This window comes from Trematomus bernacchii, unplaced genomic scaffold, assembly GCF_902827165.1.
Source record: "Trematomus bernacchii unplaced genomic scaffold, fTreBer1.1, whole genome shotgun sequence".
Classification (NCBI taxonomy): domain Eukaryota; kingdom Metazoa; phylum Chordata; class Actinopteri; order Perciformes; family Nototheniidae; genus Trematomus; species Trematomus bernacchii.
Genome location: NW_022988043.1, coordinates 14,146,783 through 14,164,171, shown reverse-complemented (window position 1 = coordinate 14,164,171; position 17,389 = coordinate 14,146,783). Strand labels below are relative to the sequence as shown.

Genomic DNA, 17,389 nt, shown 5'->3' with positions numbered 1-17,389 from the left:
GCCACAGAGAAAAGGCTCTGCTGCTAACCATCACTCTCTGTCAGGATAACACAGCTCATGCAAAGCAGTCAAATAACGTGGACAAACAATCTCGAGCAGGACCAGATTACAATCACAACTTGTCCTACGTTTAAAATAACTGTTCTCCAGAGAGGGGATTACATAACATGTGTTTAGCGGAAGAGTGTAAAACCTTATGTTCCACTCAGTTAACTTTAGCTCCCCTTGATGGCCTTCATCCTTTTGGAGGCCTGTGATAGTGATGATGTAACGACCCAAATATTCAAACCTTTAAGTATTTCGAACCCACATGGGAGCCAGAACACAGGTGTGCTCCTTGAAGCCTGCATTGTGTTAGGCTGCTATCCAAACAAGAGCTGAAACATCCCTGTTTGGCTGGAGTCTCTTAAACATTGCAATTTCACAGATTTCCCTCTCAAGGGGGTGTCAGGGTTGGGAGGGTAAGCGTTTGATTTACTGTTCCTTGATATACCGAACTCCACTCATTCATTTAAAGTACTTGATTTAAAACACTTTGAGAACGGAAATGGAGCAGACACATGTGTAATGTAAACTTTCACACATATGGAACAGGGCCAGCGATACCTAACAGATATTAGTAACTTCCAAGTAGATTTACACATAAAAACACAATGTTTCAGCTTTTGAGACAAATACGTTTTCTACCTTTCGTCCATCATGGCCATGCATTCCAGGGGGTCCCATGACACCAGGCTCTCCCTAAAAAAAGGACAAAGTGGGTTACATTCACCAACAGAACTCTCATGGCTGTGTTGTCTAAGAATCAAACAGTACTATTAATGGAAGAATGGTAATATGCATACTTTCAGTCCTTTTGGGGATTGACCTGGTGACAGTCCATAATCTCCTTTTTGTCCCTAGAACAGAAAAAACACATATTATTCTTACTTATAAAGAAACTTTTCCCAGGACTGGGTTTGAGATGTATTCTAGTCTGCACCAACGTTCTCTGCATACTTTCAGCATTGCCAAAGCATTCCACTTGACAAGGCGCAGGGGAGTCTGCATTTACACTATGAAAGAGTAATGAGTTCATCCTAGTTATTGGTGGGTCTAGCAGGAGTATTTACACTAACGTGCAGTCCATGTATGCCCTCCGGTGACTCGGTTTACACCAAGCCAGAGAGAAGTGATGGGAAGTGATCGTGTACATTCTTCTCCCTTTTCGGGCAGTGGGAATCCTGTCAGTGCTTTCTGGGTCAGCTTTCAACACTGGTGAAAGAGCAGCCAAGAAATCTACCCAATTATAATGCAAGAGGTTCACGGAGAACTAGATCATTTCCTGAGAGCTTATCATATTAAAAAAACAAGTACATGGAGAAACAGCACTGAGTTGGTTGAATCTGTTGAAGTATCCAACAACCATTTCATTTAGCAAATGTAAGTTTGGGCAATGCAAAAACTAAAAATACAACTTATTTTCTTTTTGAATATTGGTGTCTATTCTTTTCCCAGCCTAAGTGCAAAAACGGTGGAAAGACATGCACTGCCTCAAAAGGAATGGGTTTTATTTGACTGGGTAACTGGTGAAATGACGATGAAAAGTTCCCATTTACTGTATATCAGCTCTTTAAAGCTACATGTTCGTGAGAGGTACAACTTGGCATTAAAAAGGCTTTGTGGGAATTTTCTGAGCCAAGAGTCCAACTCACGCCAAAAGCTACATACATACTGTGAACACTGCATTTTTCCCTGTCTAAAGGTTTACACCTCAACTACATCATGTGAAGAGTTCTTATTCAAAGTGAAGATCAATGAGGTAATTGAGTAAGTACTTTCCACTGAATTTACACATACTTGAGGGCTACATCATTTCTTTTTTAAAGTCTACTTGTAGGCTTCTTTCAGCAGAAGGTAATGGATCATTATCGCGTCTCGATGTATCATCTTTACATCCAGATAAAGTAACATATTGAAAATAAAATTCAGCTATAATACAGCATGTTTTTATCTGGTTTGATCCTATTTCTTAAACAGAGAACTGTGCCAGACCAGGCTGGCGCTGTTGGGGTTTGTGTGAAAAGGGGTCTAACTGAGCTGGGCCAAGTTTGGTAAGTAGCACATATGCACGATATAGGAGTTGTGTTTTTTTCCTTAACAAAAGCATGCCAACGCATGGTATCAATTAGGTTGTTTTTAATGTATAAAGACAGTGTGGAAAATCCTGAAATGCAATGCATTGGAATGGATTAAGTGCAGGCCTGAAATATGAGCACTTTTTTTGTTTTATTCCAGCAAACATACAGACTCCTTTGTGGCTTTAAACTGGCATATTATGGAGCTAAGCAACCCTCTCTGTTGACAATTCAAATCAGCTGGAACACAGACTGATGTCAAGGACTTGCAAATGAGTGTGTCGAGAAGACTTTTAACTGCTGTTCTCTCTTTACGGGAAACAAATGGCTTTTTGAGAGGCCAGAGAAGGAGTACTATGAGCCAAGAGGGTCCGACATCAGACATCCAAAGTAAGTGAAATTACAAACAAACATTGGATGGAAAAAACACAAAACTACAAAAGAATAGTTAGTTGTAGGAAAGAAACTCTATCTGGAGGGATCTTTGGGATTGAAGTCTTTGCAGACCATTTGAAATGCACAAAAATCTATATACAGTAACACATTACAGGAAAGGGAAGACCCCAAAAAGCAGAATAGGGCCCCTTCGTAGCTAAACTTACCTAAAAAGGCCCTAACAAGACTTTCTGATGGTATTAATTATGGGGAAATGCGATTATATATACATTTTATGCAGTTAAGAAACAAAAACGTTTTTTTTCTTTATGTCAGTTAATTGTAACTGAAAATACCCTACCATGTTCTTGATTTAAACATACCACTAGTCATTCTGTATTCCTTACTTTACTAAACAAAGTAGGAAAAGTGAATTTCTCAATACTTTCAGCATTCCCTACTCAGTTAAAAACAGGTCACAATGATATCATTTATAAAACAGCGGACATCGTAAGGTCTTTTGTTAGTCCCTGTCAAACAGTTCAAAGCAACAGGACGGTGAATATGGTATGGACTAACTTTAACCTAGTGTCAGTTTTTTATCAAATGTGTGGGTTTTTTCATCGGGTTTGCTGACAAAAGCAATATATGGAAGTGTAGTTCAATGTTTAGGTTAACTGCAACATTCTTGGTTGTATGTTATGGTGTATTTGGCATGTGTGTAATTGAAACTGAACTATCTGTGATCATTGAGTAATGGATGACGATTTTTTTAAATGATAGAGTTTGTTCCTAAACATATTAAGAGGAGCTTACGTTTCTTTCATCTTTTTTCAAATAGTTTTCATTTAACATGACATTATTGATTTGTACCTTCACTCCGGGAGGTCCAGGAAGACCAGGGTTTCCATGAGGGCCGGGAGGACCCTGAAAACAGAGACACACATGATTGAGGAAGCCACTGAGTAAAGGTGATCATCGGGGTCATTGAACAGGCGGGTTGAGTTAGTGCTAAATGTGAGGTTTGCACAGATGTATGCACATATCGCTCCCTTTCCACTGCCTGTCTGTGTTATGGGACAGGTCAGCTGTGCCCCGGGGTCCCTCTGTGTTTGTGTATAGGTGCTCTGTGAGACATACTGCCTCTCCTCCTGCCTTGCCTGTCTGCCTGCTCCTCCAAGTTATGACATATGGATGTGATTTTCCTCATCTCTACACTTTTCCACTGGTTTCTGGGGTCCCACAAAGTGAAGGCCGTTCATCCATCACACCATATTCCCCAATGGCTTTGCGCCACAAACTGTAGGAATCTTTAATATATAACCTGCTAACATATCATTCATTGAGCCATCTGTGCCAAATGCTTTATCAAAATGGACTGTTTACTGCGAGTCAGGCCAGGTGGGCGGATGTACGGGAGCGTTGAAGGAACAATAAATTGAAGCGAGAGCGGTTGTTTGGAAAAATAAAGCCACAACTTCCTGAGGCATCCAAGTGAAGAGGCCTCAGTTCAAATGCACACTTGTGTTGAGCGGAATGAAATGCTGAGCATGGAAAAATCTTCCCAAGCAAAACTGAAAGCAATGAAACATGTTCAGATGGCCTGAACAGGAAGCTACTGTAACTTCTGCCCGTTCTTTGAGTTTTTCAGAATTTCCATGGCTTGAGCAGAGAGACCGCATCCCCGGAGCTGGAGGTGAAAGCGAGGGATAGGATTACTCCGAGTCAAACAGATGGAGGAGGCCAAGAGGTGTAAGTGTACGGTTGGGTGATCCAGCATGTCTCTTGTTATTTATCAGCGCTAATTTATCAGACTGTGGAGACGAGTCAAACACACCGGGCAACCCCCCTCCCCTTCAAACTGGTCAGAGCTCTCCCCCTCGCAGGCGCTGGCTGCTGGACATATGGAGCCACTTAAGAAGAAGCTCATCTACAGATTTCCTCCTCTTTCTCTATTTAGAGCATTCCCCTTTAAACTTGCTCAATATTAAAGTGTATGGGAGTCGTTATCTTCGGATAGGAAGCAAAAGGAGGCAGAGATAGGGAAAAAGGAAGGTCTGGGCTCTTACAATGCATAAGGTGAGAAGGCGCATGCAGTGCTGATGACAGGGTGGGCGGCGGGATCCCGATGGAGACCAGAATAATGGGGAGAATGAGTCACTTTATCCATCAATCTTCATGTCGGTGAAAAGAGCATTTAGAGACCACTAGAAAAATAACCAACACACATCAGTGCTAATGTAAACCCAGGTCAGCATGCACCATCCAGACACACACACACACACACACACACACACACACACACACACACACACACACACACACACACACACACACACACACACACACACACACACACACACACACACACACACACACACACACACACACACACACACACACACACACACACACACACACACACACACACACACACACACACACACACACCTGAGGTCTGCATATGAATGGCACCTGTATGCCAGAGCTGAGGGCAGGTTTACGATGTGGGTGAATAACTGAATAACAGGACTGACACGTGGAGTGCTACTGTTTTTACAGGCCTTTAACCCTGAACAGACCTGCTAACACCTTCACCACACTGCATGGGATTAGAAATAGGTATTTAGCCTCATAATTAGTCAATTGAATATACATTAAAGGATCTTAATTCCTGTTAAAACATTTTTGGCAGCATTCTTGGTGCCAACTAAGTGCCAATGGCTTCCCTCAACTTTTTCCAGAGTGTGTGGCCAGTAATGCGACACAGGTTGCAACTATAGCTGCTTTCTTTTTTTGAACTATTAAAGGTGGGGTAGGTAAGTTTGAGAAACCGGCTCGAGATACACTTTTTGTTATATTCCATGGAATGCTCTTGACATCCCGATAGCAATGAATATCTTAAGTGCTTTGACAAAAAATCCATAACAATTTTTAATCTGTGGAAGCCGTAGTACTGTAAAAAGCACGACCAATCATTTTAGCCGGCCCGGCTAAATGGCCTGCCCGGCTGGATGGCCTACCTGCCTGTCAGCCTTCCATCTGTGCACAAACTTATCTCGTGCCCTCATTGGTCATGTGCGCGTTTGTGTGTGTTGGAGGAGGGGCTCTGTAAGGAAGTGGCAGATTTTCTCCGGCTGTGTATTTTCAAATTCCAGTGCACTCGAGCTGATTTCTCCAAAATGACCTACCCCACCTTTAATTATAAATTATATAATTGTCACAAAATGTTGAAAATTACAACAGTCCAAAACAGGAATGGGAATAAGTAATTGTTTCCCAATAGAGAACCAGTTCCTGGTGGTCTGATTCCTTGACAATGCGTAACTGATGATTTCTCTTATCTAATGCTTTCAGATAGTTGAAATGACGTAGCGCAATGCGGCCTCTGAATAATGTTTCTGTTTGTCAGGGACCGGAGCCATGGCGGAGAGAAAAACTGCTCAGCGCGTCACTAGTATCCCGGAAAGTCATCCTGCTTCACCCAACAGCTTATCAAGAACCGATACAAAAATGTACCAATAAACCGAAGATGGAATTGGTACCATAACATCTAATCAATTCCCATTCCCAATTCCTAGTCCAAACTTTAAAAGGATTCAAATGCTCGTAACTGAAAAGCTTCAACAACAAAATGTCTGGAATTTGTGCCTTATATAAGAACTGATATCAAGATTGTTAGATTGTTAGAACATCTTCTGTAGATCAGTTAGTTGACTGAAGGTTTCAGTATAAAGTTTGTCCACCTTTGTATTTGCTTTTTGTGATTGAATAGCATTTATATTCTGTAGCTTTTCTATTTAATGCACTTATTTTCAACAAATTAGTGTGTCTAAAGCTGGAAATATAAAATGTATAATCTCTTTGGCACCAGAGTTGAAGTTTGGTAGGTACATGATACCACATACTGAGAGCAGCACATTTAAATGTAGTCATCAATCATCACAACGGTATTGTTATAGCACGTTAACAGGGTTTAAATTAAAGGTCTATAAAATAATGGATTTATCTATGCTCTCAGTTTAACGGCCAAAGCTCAGTAGCATTTTCGGTGAACCTGCGGCTACTTAACTTTAACTCCCTAAATGTGCTCTTTATTAGGTTTAGAGCAAGAAACAGTGGAAACTGTAAGCATGCCGTAATGACAGGGAAGAACTGAATCAAGCCTCTGAGAGACTGCTCACTTGTGTCTACACATGTAATTCATTTCAGAACAATCTACATTTTACAAATCAGTTTACTTTTCTGCATCAATCAACCATTGGAAAAAAAAGAGCTCTCCATCGACTCTTTATTTTTATGTCATAATAGTGTCAACCATTGTTAAAGCAATTATGAAAATGTTTTGAGTTTTACAGAAAGGCAGCGCCACATAAGGACTGCTCACTGGCAAGTCTCTGCACAAAGGCCTCTTTGATCCGCTCTCAAGCCTCTCCTTCAGGCCGGGGGAAACTCTTTGGGCTTATGGCTGCGTTCAGGAGCGTGGACACTGTCACGTGTAAGTGTAGGATCACTAAGACTTTCAGACATGACACCTCACTGTCAGAGAGGTACAGCCATATTGCTGCGTAAGTGCTGTAAAACTTTTGTGATAAGGGACAATGCCCCACACAGGTTGCATTCTCACACATTTTGTTCAACAGTAATATATTTAAAGGGGACCTATCATGCAAAATGCACTTTTTGATGTCTTTTATACATAAATATGTGTCCCCGGTGTGTCAGGGAACTCACGCAGCGTCAGAAAATAAAACCCTCTCTCTTTTCCTCCGTACCCAAATCTCTAAAAACGGGGCTACAACGGAGCTGATCCAGATTTGCGTCCGATATGATGTAATATCGGAAATGTAGGCTGGCTTTACACCCACGGCCCTATCAGAAACGTTGCTATCAGAAACAATGCCGACTGTTTTGGACGTAATATGGACGGTGTTTACATTAGCATCGCTAACACTCAGAGCTAACCTGTACTGGAGAGCATGTGTGTGAAGAAGCAGGAAATAAAAAGGAACTCACCTTGTGGTATAACCGGCAAGAGAGAAAGCCTTTGAGCTCCATACTGTTTCAGAAATAATCCTTGATAATCCATTATATGGCGTTTCATCACCGCAGTATCTGCCGGTAGAATCTCCCGCATGAGCTCAGCCCCCTCCTTTTCTTTTTTTTTTAAAGCTTTATACCCCAAATCAGCACTTTTGAAACAGGAAGTGAAATACAGTAGAGGGATATGAGGCATGGCTAGAATGGGTGATCTGTTTGGTATTTTGAGCAAAACACTTCATAGACATGTTTTTTATATATTTTTATATATCTGAGACCTATGCTATTGCCTAAAAATAGCATGATAGGTGACCTTTAAAGAATGTCTTGTTGGAACTTTCTCTATATCTGATTTGAAAGGTGAAAAAAACAAGAAAAGGGCATTAGATTAGAGTTGCTCACTTCAAAATCAAGAAATGGAGGATGTGTTTAAATGTGCTCTCTTGGGAAGGCTTTTTAAATTCACAAAACAACCAAATATGATATACCGGTAATTATAATATATAATATATATAAGGGTAATGTTAAGAGGAAATGTTTGACTGTCCTTAACTCACACTCAGAAAGGAACTTGGATGCTTTCAGTGTTCAAAGTTTAACCATCAGTTGGATTTACAGTCACATTCAGTCCTCTTTTGAACAAACTTTGGTTTATCTCTACAAGTGTTTTAAATGTATTTTTAAAATGGACAAAAACAGTGTACTAAGTTTTGATTATGTAAGATATTTACTTTGACATTTTAAAACAAATCATCCAGCTAGAAAAAAACCGTATTGAGCAGTTTATATATGGAAGTGACTGTTCATCAGCTTTCTGCATATGAAAGTATGTTTAAAATATATATTAAACCCATTTCTAAAGTGAATGTCACTTTGATACCTTCGGGTTGTCCAAGCAAACCCAGATCAGAGTGCACTTTGGAGCTTTCTGTAGATCATGTGTGTTGCTGTGAGGTATTTCTTCCTGATCACGTGAACTAGGAACACTCAAGAAAACAATCTGTGAAAACCTGAACTGCACCCTCAGGTTCTTTTTTTTCTTTCTCCGAGTCAGTGTGGCCTGCAGTTAGGTCTCAAGAGCTTGATGATGAATGAACTCTATAGAGTTTAGTGTACTACTGCACAGAGCTTCTGAGCCCCAGACAGGGTCTTAAATGCCTTTAATAAGATGGGGACAAAGCCCTCTTTCTTCCTTGTTTAAAGAGATTGGGTTCCCACAGCCCACCCCTCTGAGGCCTGACCGCAGGGCAGTCTCACGGGCCGCGACAGGTACGTGCACTCCTCAGTAGGTCCTCTGCAGGAGCACTTCAGCAGGGGCCTCTGCAGAAGAGCAACCAAGAAGCATATCTCCCCATGTTTTCACTGCCTTAAGATCTGGCATATTTATTTCAGCTTAGGACTCGCCATGATGCCAAATTCAACTTCTGCTTGCTTCCTTTTCATATGAGGGAGGTGAAGGGGCAGCGACTGCATATACATCCATCAGTTGGTCTCAGAAAGACATTGAAACAACAAACTGTCCCTTGAGACAAATCATCCCCCGGCGTTTTCTATCTTCTTCAATTTCTTCTGAAAACATGAGCTTGAAATAACATCTGCTTTCACTTTGTTCGGTTCTATCAGCAGCTCACAGTTGTAGACCGACATGGAGCCCAAAAGAGGAGGAGATATTTCAGGAGGACTCAGTCTAATACACTAGAATCATTCATTGATGTTAACATAGGAGCTATGCCTAATATAAGTGCCTATACTGTTTATGTATGGGATAGAAAGTACTTGTTCTGCAAATATATAAATATATATGTATAGTCGAACAAAAGTGTCCTTGTTTTTTATGTCAATATAATGCCTACCATATGCATACAATTAATCTTACATTTGCAACCCACAGATTTGTAGCGAATGGTTGTTTGCTCTCCAGCTTTACAAATGGGGCTTGGCAGCAGAGAAGCATGGCTCGATCAAACCCAGAGCCAAAGCAAACTAACGGCTGGCTGAACAATGCTCTGTAATCCATAGATGTTACAGAGTGCTTGAGGAAAAAGCACAAAGGCCTTTCGTATCAGTGCTTGAAGAGTAATTTCACAATAATATAGATCAGAGAAAGGTGGTAATGTAATGTAACTTAAATGGGAAACTTGTCACATGTCAGGATGAACTCACCCTTGGGCCTCTCTTCCCTAGCTTTCCTTGCATCCCTGGAAGTCCTTGAAGGCCCTAAAAAGCAAAAGAAAATGTGTCAAGGATAAAGTGACAAAAGTACAAAAGGAGCAAATAAGAGTTGCTGCCCTTTTCTACTTGAGCCTGGAACAGCCTTGGAAGTAAAAGAGAGAGTTCTAAGTGTAAAGGAAAAATGAAATCTTCACAACAGCTAGATTTTCAACCAGTGAATAAATGTTAAGCTCCTTCTGATGGACATGCTGGCAGGCATGGGGATGTCCTGTTACAGCAGTCCCTGTCCCTTTGCAGCCAAATTATTCGAGCCCCAAACCGCGACAGCAAACAAACTTTAAGTCTGACGCATTAAACTGGCAGAGAGGTCAGCACTGGTTCCAGCCAATCACATTCATGATGGGCATCAGCTAGCTTTAAAACAATTTCATACATGGATTGGCAAAGCTCTGAAAGGTCAAATCTAATGAGGGGTCATTCTGAAGAGTTTGACATGTTTGATTGTTACTTATTTTCCCATGGCTCCAGAAGGTTCGAGTAAGAGGAAAAGGAAATGGTCTTAAATAACAGCTCAAGGCAGTCCAGCTGAAACTGGGCTTCTGTTATAATGTGAAATATATAGAGCACTTGTGTCTGACTTGGGCCGGACCCACAGCTATAAATATGCTCCCTCCGACAGCATGCACTCTGAAAAGCCAAAAAGCTCTCAGCAACCTTTACATTTTTCAGACTGTAACCATCAGGCTGTCCACACATCATGAGCTGTTTGTGCTGCAGTCCCTGCTGGAGGGGGGGGGGGGGGGAGGACAGGAAGTCACGTCTTTAAAGAACCTACTTTATAAACAATAACTATAGGTTCAAGTTGTAATTGGAGATTTTTTCGGCACAAATACCTACAAACGAGACTAAAGATCGAATGATCTGAATGCAGCAAAAAGGTCAAGTCCAAGTGGTCCACAACTTTCAGAATAACTCTTCTGCAAACTGACTTTTCCACTCACAAAACACATCCTCACATTGGGCTATTTGAAGAAACAACGTATTTAACCAATAGCATTATTGTAGCAATACCCTGCTCTCTTTTAGCCACATTAAAGCCTGTATTAAAAGCCTGTATAGTGTATACCTTACTGCTTGAGGCCGTGTGTCACATTAAGGTAACACGAGGACTTGGATTGCTGTGGAACTCAAAAGAAGCCGGCCATGACTGAGCAATGTAAACACTGAATATTACAATGACACAGAAACTGAATTTACTCGTAGATTGGTCAACGTGGTTTACAGATCGGGTCACTAAGATTAGTGTTGGTGAAGTTATGATCCAGCTATCATATCCTCTGCATTCCTTCACAATAAATCCTGCTGCTGAGTTACCGGTCATCAATTATGACCCTCCCCTTCTTCTGCAGTAAGGCCTGTTTTATCAGCACTTGTGTTTACTTTTAAAGACTTAACTGCTTGTGTAAGCAGCTGAAAGTGATGGCTTCTTTAACAGACCATCGCCCACTAATATCAATTCCAATCCCAGGGAGGGGGTCAAACCTCAACAATGGGCCTGTAGCTCACTAAAGTCATCCTAAAGACAATGTTATAAAATGGCCTGAAATTATTCAGAATCCATACCTGACTCAGCAATCTGTTTCGACATTATACTAAAAACTTTAACAAGCAATGAAAAGTAAGCTTCACCACGCACCAGGGACTGATGCGTGATTACAGTACTTCTCTCTCGTAAAAAACGACCTTTAGGGGCATGCAGAGCTGACTGTGGTTTCTCTGGTTGCCAAAGCAGCAGAGCTTTACTTTAAACATTCTTGTTGGTTAAACACGACCGAAGACAGAGAGGTCCTTTTAACAATGGAAAATGTTGCTAACCATTTTGTGTTCAACTGAGGATTAGTGCCAGAAAAGACAACATGGTCAATATGAATGTATACAATCTACAGTAGGGCTGCTCAATTAATCGTATTGTAATCGCAATTACGATTTTGGCTTGCAACGATTACGAAAACAACGTAATCGAAATAAAACGATTATTATTATTATTTATTTTTATTTATTTATTTATTATTATTTTTTTTTTTTTATTTTGTATTGGTTTTTCAGTTGAATTATACTTAAAGTTCAGGGTAATCAACTGTTAAAAACATACTGTTCACATTTTTTTTTTCAATAAATGGATGTTTTCAAAGTAAATGGATAATCGTTTTTAATAATCGTGATATCAATTATTGACCCAAATAATGGAGATTATGATTTTTGCAAGCAGCCCTGATCTACAGTCAACACTGGTTGATGAAGGACAAGATGAAACACTCTGACTTCAGTCATCACGCTTTGCTCTGAGCTTAGAAATGTCTGTCTTACTCTGCAGTCTTCAGATGATCTTGGGAATGTATCTTCATTAGTACACTTCTATGTATTTAACAGTGAAGCTTGTAGAGTGAGGTTGAGCAGTGGTTTCGTTGGTCTAGTGTTGTTTTACAGACATGCAAAACCTCACTCACCATTGGAACAATGTGTTTTTAAATGTATTACTAAGTTTGTTAACACTTGAGCCTGATGAAGTTTCAGGAGAATATTTTCAAGGAATTATACATTTGGTTCAACTTTCTTTTAAAAAATCAATATTTCAAAAGGGAAAAAAGACTGTGGTTGTAGTCATGCTAACAGGTCTGTAGTGCTTAAAATGGGAAACATACTACAGCTCTCAGAAGTGTTGATAAAGCACTGCATTTATATTGTATAGCCCTTTATATGCTTATTCTAAATGGTTAATTGTGCACAAGATCTTTATCCGTTTTTACCTTTGACCCTACTTTAAAAAGTATTCCTTCTCTGAGCTGTCACACTCCCTCTCAGAGGAATCTAACACCTCACTGCCAGCCCCTCCGCTCAGACTCGCTGCTTTGAACCTGACTATTTCTATCACTGCTGTTAAAAGCATATTAAACATGTACAGTATATGAAACAACTGAACGGTGAAAAGTCTTTAACATCACATGCAAGCCAAAAAAAAACGTAGGAAAGAGAATCCATATATGAACATGAATAAAACATTATAAAAAAAGCAATGCTTGATGAATGGTTATTTCACAAAACCACAAGTCAGCTTCCACGTCAGCAGCCGTTCCGGACGTCAAAGAAGGCAAACTGACATTTAAATAACAAGCTGTCAAACTGGTTTATCATTAGGATTCAATTATGTATTAGGAAATATAACCAACGGAGACATATAGCAGCTGAGCTTAATGATGCAGTTATGATTCAAATGCCATATTTAATGAGTAATGAATGTATAAAAATGAACGCTATTCGTGTACCAGTCATAAGGTAAACCAATATCTCTGCGATGCATGCACAAAGAAGCACTTATTGTGGCTTAATAGTATGGATGGACGATATGGCCAAAAATGTTTATCATCCAAATCAAGTAGAACAAGAAGAAAACGTATTCAAAACGAGCTATTAAATACATCTTATACATGTATCATTGTTGCTGTAGAACATTTGATCGTAATTGTTTTCTAGATTTGACCGCCCAGCCCTACTTAAAGGTTTGATATATATATATACCCATGCATGTGTTTCAGGGGCAGGTGTGTGCTGTGGTGGACACTCACCGGTGGTCCTGGTTCCCCCTTCAGTCCAGGTGGTCCAGCCAGCAGCGAGAATTGGGTCGGGTCCAGGTCAAATGTTTGGAAGCCATCTGTTGCAGCTGGAGTGACTGGAATAAGTGAGGTGGGTTGGACATCCTGCAAACTGGGCACTTTTGGCTCAGATTTCTCTGGAGCTACGGTTGTCTTATGCTTTATTGGATGAAGGTCGCCATTTGACGGAGAATCCTGCCTGACAGCAGCTGTGGTGTGGAGGTTTGGCTTCATCTCCGATGGTCGGATGGAGGCAGGTAAATCCATTCTTTCTCCAGGAGGTTCCTGAGAATTAGTATCTCCTTGCTTTGTTTTATTTCCGGCACTGCCATGGGAGGTTGGTTTGGGGTTTGGTGGTGTCAAACTGGTCCTAAGAGGTGTAGAAGAGGTTTGAGTCGGAAAATGATACGGACTTTCCAACCCTGGATGAGGCGGCAGAGATACAGACACGGCGACAGGGTTAGGTGTGTTTGCAGTCTGATTCACAGATGATTTGTTCAGCATCAGCAAGCGCTCTATTGGACCAAAAATCTTAGTCCTGGTGCTTTCCTCGGTCAAGGCCAAAGTAGGACTCTGAGCCTTTTTGGATTTCTCCGTCACTGACAGAGGAGTTATACGAGTGACAGTAATATTTGGATCCGGGGAAATGAGAGGTAGGAGGGGTTCAAACACGGGCCGATATGTGTCGGCTTCTCTGCAATGTTTCTTAATGTAATCACAATAGTTATGAGCTGCCTCAGCAGAGGGATAAATGTCAAACTGACAGATGGCGCCTTCAAACGGCACCGAGTTGTGGTTCATTTTGCCCAGCAGGAAAGAGCCCTCTGCGTCTAGAGCCTCCTCTTTTTTCGAACGCAAATCTGCCCGTACACTTCTCTTTCCACAAGAAGTGTATAAGAACACCTGCTGGCCTTGGATATCCAAAGCCAGGCTGTGCCACTGGCCATCGTGGACATCATAGTCGAAGCTCACAGAGCTCCTCGGCCCCACGTGTACCAGGACCTTCCCCGGGACAAACTGCAGTCCAAGCTGGACTTTCCTTTTCTTCGACAGAACTGAGAAGAGGAAGGCACTGTTGACGCGATGAACAGACAGGCTGAGAATCAGCGAGAGATTGGTGGAGCTGTAGGAAGCTGGGATAACAGTGCGCAGAGGCACCTGGATACGTGCCCTCGGGGTGAGGATAACTCCAGACTTGAAGGGGATGATGCCATTAGGAATGGATCGAGCGCCTGAGGATGACGACACACCTGATCTCCGCCCAGAAAGACCGAGCTGCTGCAGAACATCCACATCTTCAAGAAACAAGAGAGATGTCAGTGATTCTTTGAAGACTTAAAACACCAAACGATGCTGAACAACAACTTTTCACAAGATCAGGCTTTTTCCCCCTTAATAACTTTCTACTTTAGCTCTTTGGTAATGTTACAAACCCCAGAGGGTTTTACACAAGGGTATAAAAAGAAAACCATAACATAGAAATGTTAAATTAATTGCATCACACTCTATGTGCAATTAATAAGCAGATTTTTAAGGAGATAGCGCATCACTTCAAGTCACACACCAATTAACAACCTCCCATCTAAGTGCACTGATCTGCATAAAGAGCACGAACAGAAAAAACTAAAGTGCAATATTATAAGTAATAATTATGATGTGATGCCAAGCTGGGAGTGATTTCACAAGTTTGAAGTTAGGCTAATGGAAATCCTGCAGTGAAAGCCATTTAAGAAACTGCCGCATTGAATTTCCGATAGGGCCACACATCAACATCCAGTTTTGGATATTGCCACAAATGATGTAATCGTTACATCAGTCTTCATTAGCGCGATGTCAGGAAACACAGGCTGAACGCGTCCCTGGAGAGGAGAGTCGGGGTTTGAGGAGGCGTTTAGTGCAGACAGAAAAACCATCCAGACTTTATCCTGTGATATCTGTCGATTATGATGGCTCTGACAGGGGCCTGAGCTCCTTCAATGTACTGCAGTGTTTTCTGCACTTTTTAATTGCTACTTGCATCTCATGGGAGGCACATGTGGCTTATTTTCACACATTACAGTCTTGTGTGAAATATATATTGCTTCTAATTGGATCCACAGTTTTGTGGAAGGGTTTAATCAAATCCACATTTCACTGTAGCCATCCTTTATTTCAAGATTATTCTTTAGGATAACTGCATATTCTTCAGCCTTAATCAAACGTGTGTAGTACGTGTAGAGAAAGAATAGATTTTGATACAGAATTTGCACTATTTAGTATTTCAATAGAAGTTAAAAGTAGTGAGAAAAGGCATGTTATTGTCTTTCGCAACTTCTAAACAAAGCATGGTGGTCCTAAACCCAAAACCCAGAACCACTGATACAACACCACCAAGGTTATGCTAATATAAGCCAGGGTATTACTTTTGCAAGCAAAACATTAAGCACGCTTAGAAAGTCAAATCCGCTTTTGGTTTAAACATCAAAATAGACTTGAAAGTGTTGCCATTATCATACTGGTGTCTTTTGTTATGCAGCAGTACAAGTCATAGGGAAATGTCAAACAAAAGCTTTGTTTAGTTAACTAAGGTTGGAATAAAGGAAGATTTGATCAGCCTGGTCAATCAGTATGTCCTGAGTACAGTACATTAATCCTCTCAGTATGTGCAATGTCAAAACTAAAAGCATACATAGCTCAAATATCCGTCCTCTTGCAGGCTAATACAAAACAAACGTGGGCAAGACTGGAATAGACTGCTAAAAGATGAATTACAACCCAGCAGAGCAGCAACAAGTATAGACTGTAGACATGTTAGGAAGGGAAACCCTGCTCAGTGTGTGCAGGCAGTGGGAGGTCCGCTCAATTGAAAAACCCACACATGGAAGAAAAACATCAAATAGAAACTGAAAAAAAGAAGAGATTTTCTTCAGCTGAATTCATAGCACTCATTTGAATTGTTAATATGGTATGAAGAAAGCAAAATTGTTCTTTCATTGTGTGATTTTGAACTACTTTCAGGGCTTAGCAGCATATCTAAGTCTTAGCGGGTAGACCAGTTGCCTAAGGCTCTTTGTGACCTCCTGATGAGCTGGGGGGAAAAAATCTAAGAACTGAGATTAAGAGACAAAGCACTGCCAGAGACCAAGAAGCAGACAACACAACTGTTCTCAGAAAGGAAGAAGAGACTCATGTATTTCCAATATGAGTATGCCTTCAATGCAGTTAGTACAGCTAACTTTAACTTTATTCATTAAGGAACATTTCTAGTAACAACAGGTTCTGAACATTTAAGAGAACTAGATACATCCCGACACAAAGAACTCTGCATCCTTCATTCTTTTTCTCAAGAAACAGGGAGTGAGTGTCCCGCCTCTGACTCAGCACATTGTTGCATCTACTAGCCAGCAGATATTACAAAATGCTGACACCCAGTCCAAAGTTGTCTCACTAACAATCAAATTAATGATATTTGTTTTGGAAAAAGAGTGAGCAATGGGACATTACCATTTCTTACATCAGTGAGTGCATTAACAGGATATTTGTCTTTATGCAAGTGAATTATTTACTATCATCATTGTTATTCAAATGGTTTGCATTCTGCCTAGATGACCTAAAGGTAGAGTTAGAGGGAGGGGGGGGGGGGTTCTCATATCTATCAATGCAATGTGGCTGACCTTGATGACGCTTCTGATAAAATGTGTATGCAGTTTATGCATGTGTTTTCCCTAATTATAAAGGCCTGTGCATATTTAAAGTTAAGTTTGCTTTTGTTTTCTCGAGGTCAAAATGTAGGAGTTGCGGCCCTTGTGTTAGAAATGACTGCAGAGTAAAGGGTGCAGTGTGCCAATACTAGGTCAGGCCTTAAATACACTGGAGTACGCTCACCAGCACTGAAACAGTTAGAATACAATAGCCTGTGATTGGAGTCACTTTCCATTTGCATGACTTTGACTGCTTCTACTGAAACGTGTAGAAAACAGACTATTTATCTGACAAATCATGTTGATATATTGAGGGCCAACCTTCATCTGAGTTCGCAAATAAACACATCCCTCC

At 40.8% G+C, this 17,389-nt stretch overlaps 1 protein-coding gene across 1 annotated transcript in view; it reads right to left on the bottom strand.

The window, feature by feature from the left end:
- col27a1b (collagen, type XXVII, alpha 1b) overlaps positions 1-17,389 on the bottom strand; it is a 68,249-nt gene that overhangs the window by 47,559 nt on the left and 3,301 nt on the right. The window contains exons 3-7 of the mRNA XM_034118635.1: positions 13,328-14,649; positions 9,696-9,749; positions 3,366-3,419; positions 846-899; positions 688-741 (exon numbers count right to left, since the gene is read on the bottom strand). Coding sequence (XP_033974526.1) covers positions 688-741; positions 846-899; positions 3,366-3,419; positions 9,696-9,749; positions 13,328-14,649 — 1,538 coding nt within the window. The remainder of the gene's footprint in view (positions 1-687; positions 742-845; positions 900-3,365; positions 3,420-9,695; positions 9,750-13,327; positions 14,650-17,389) is intronic.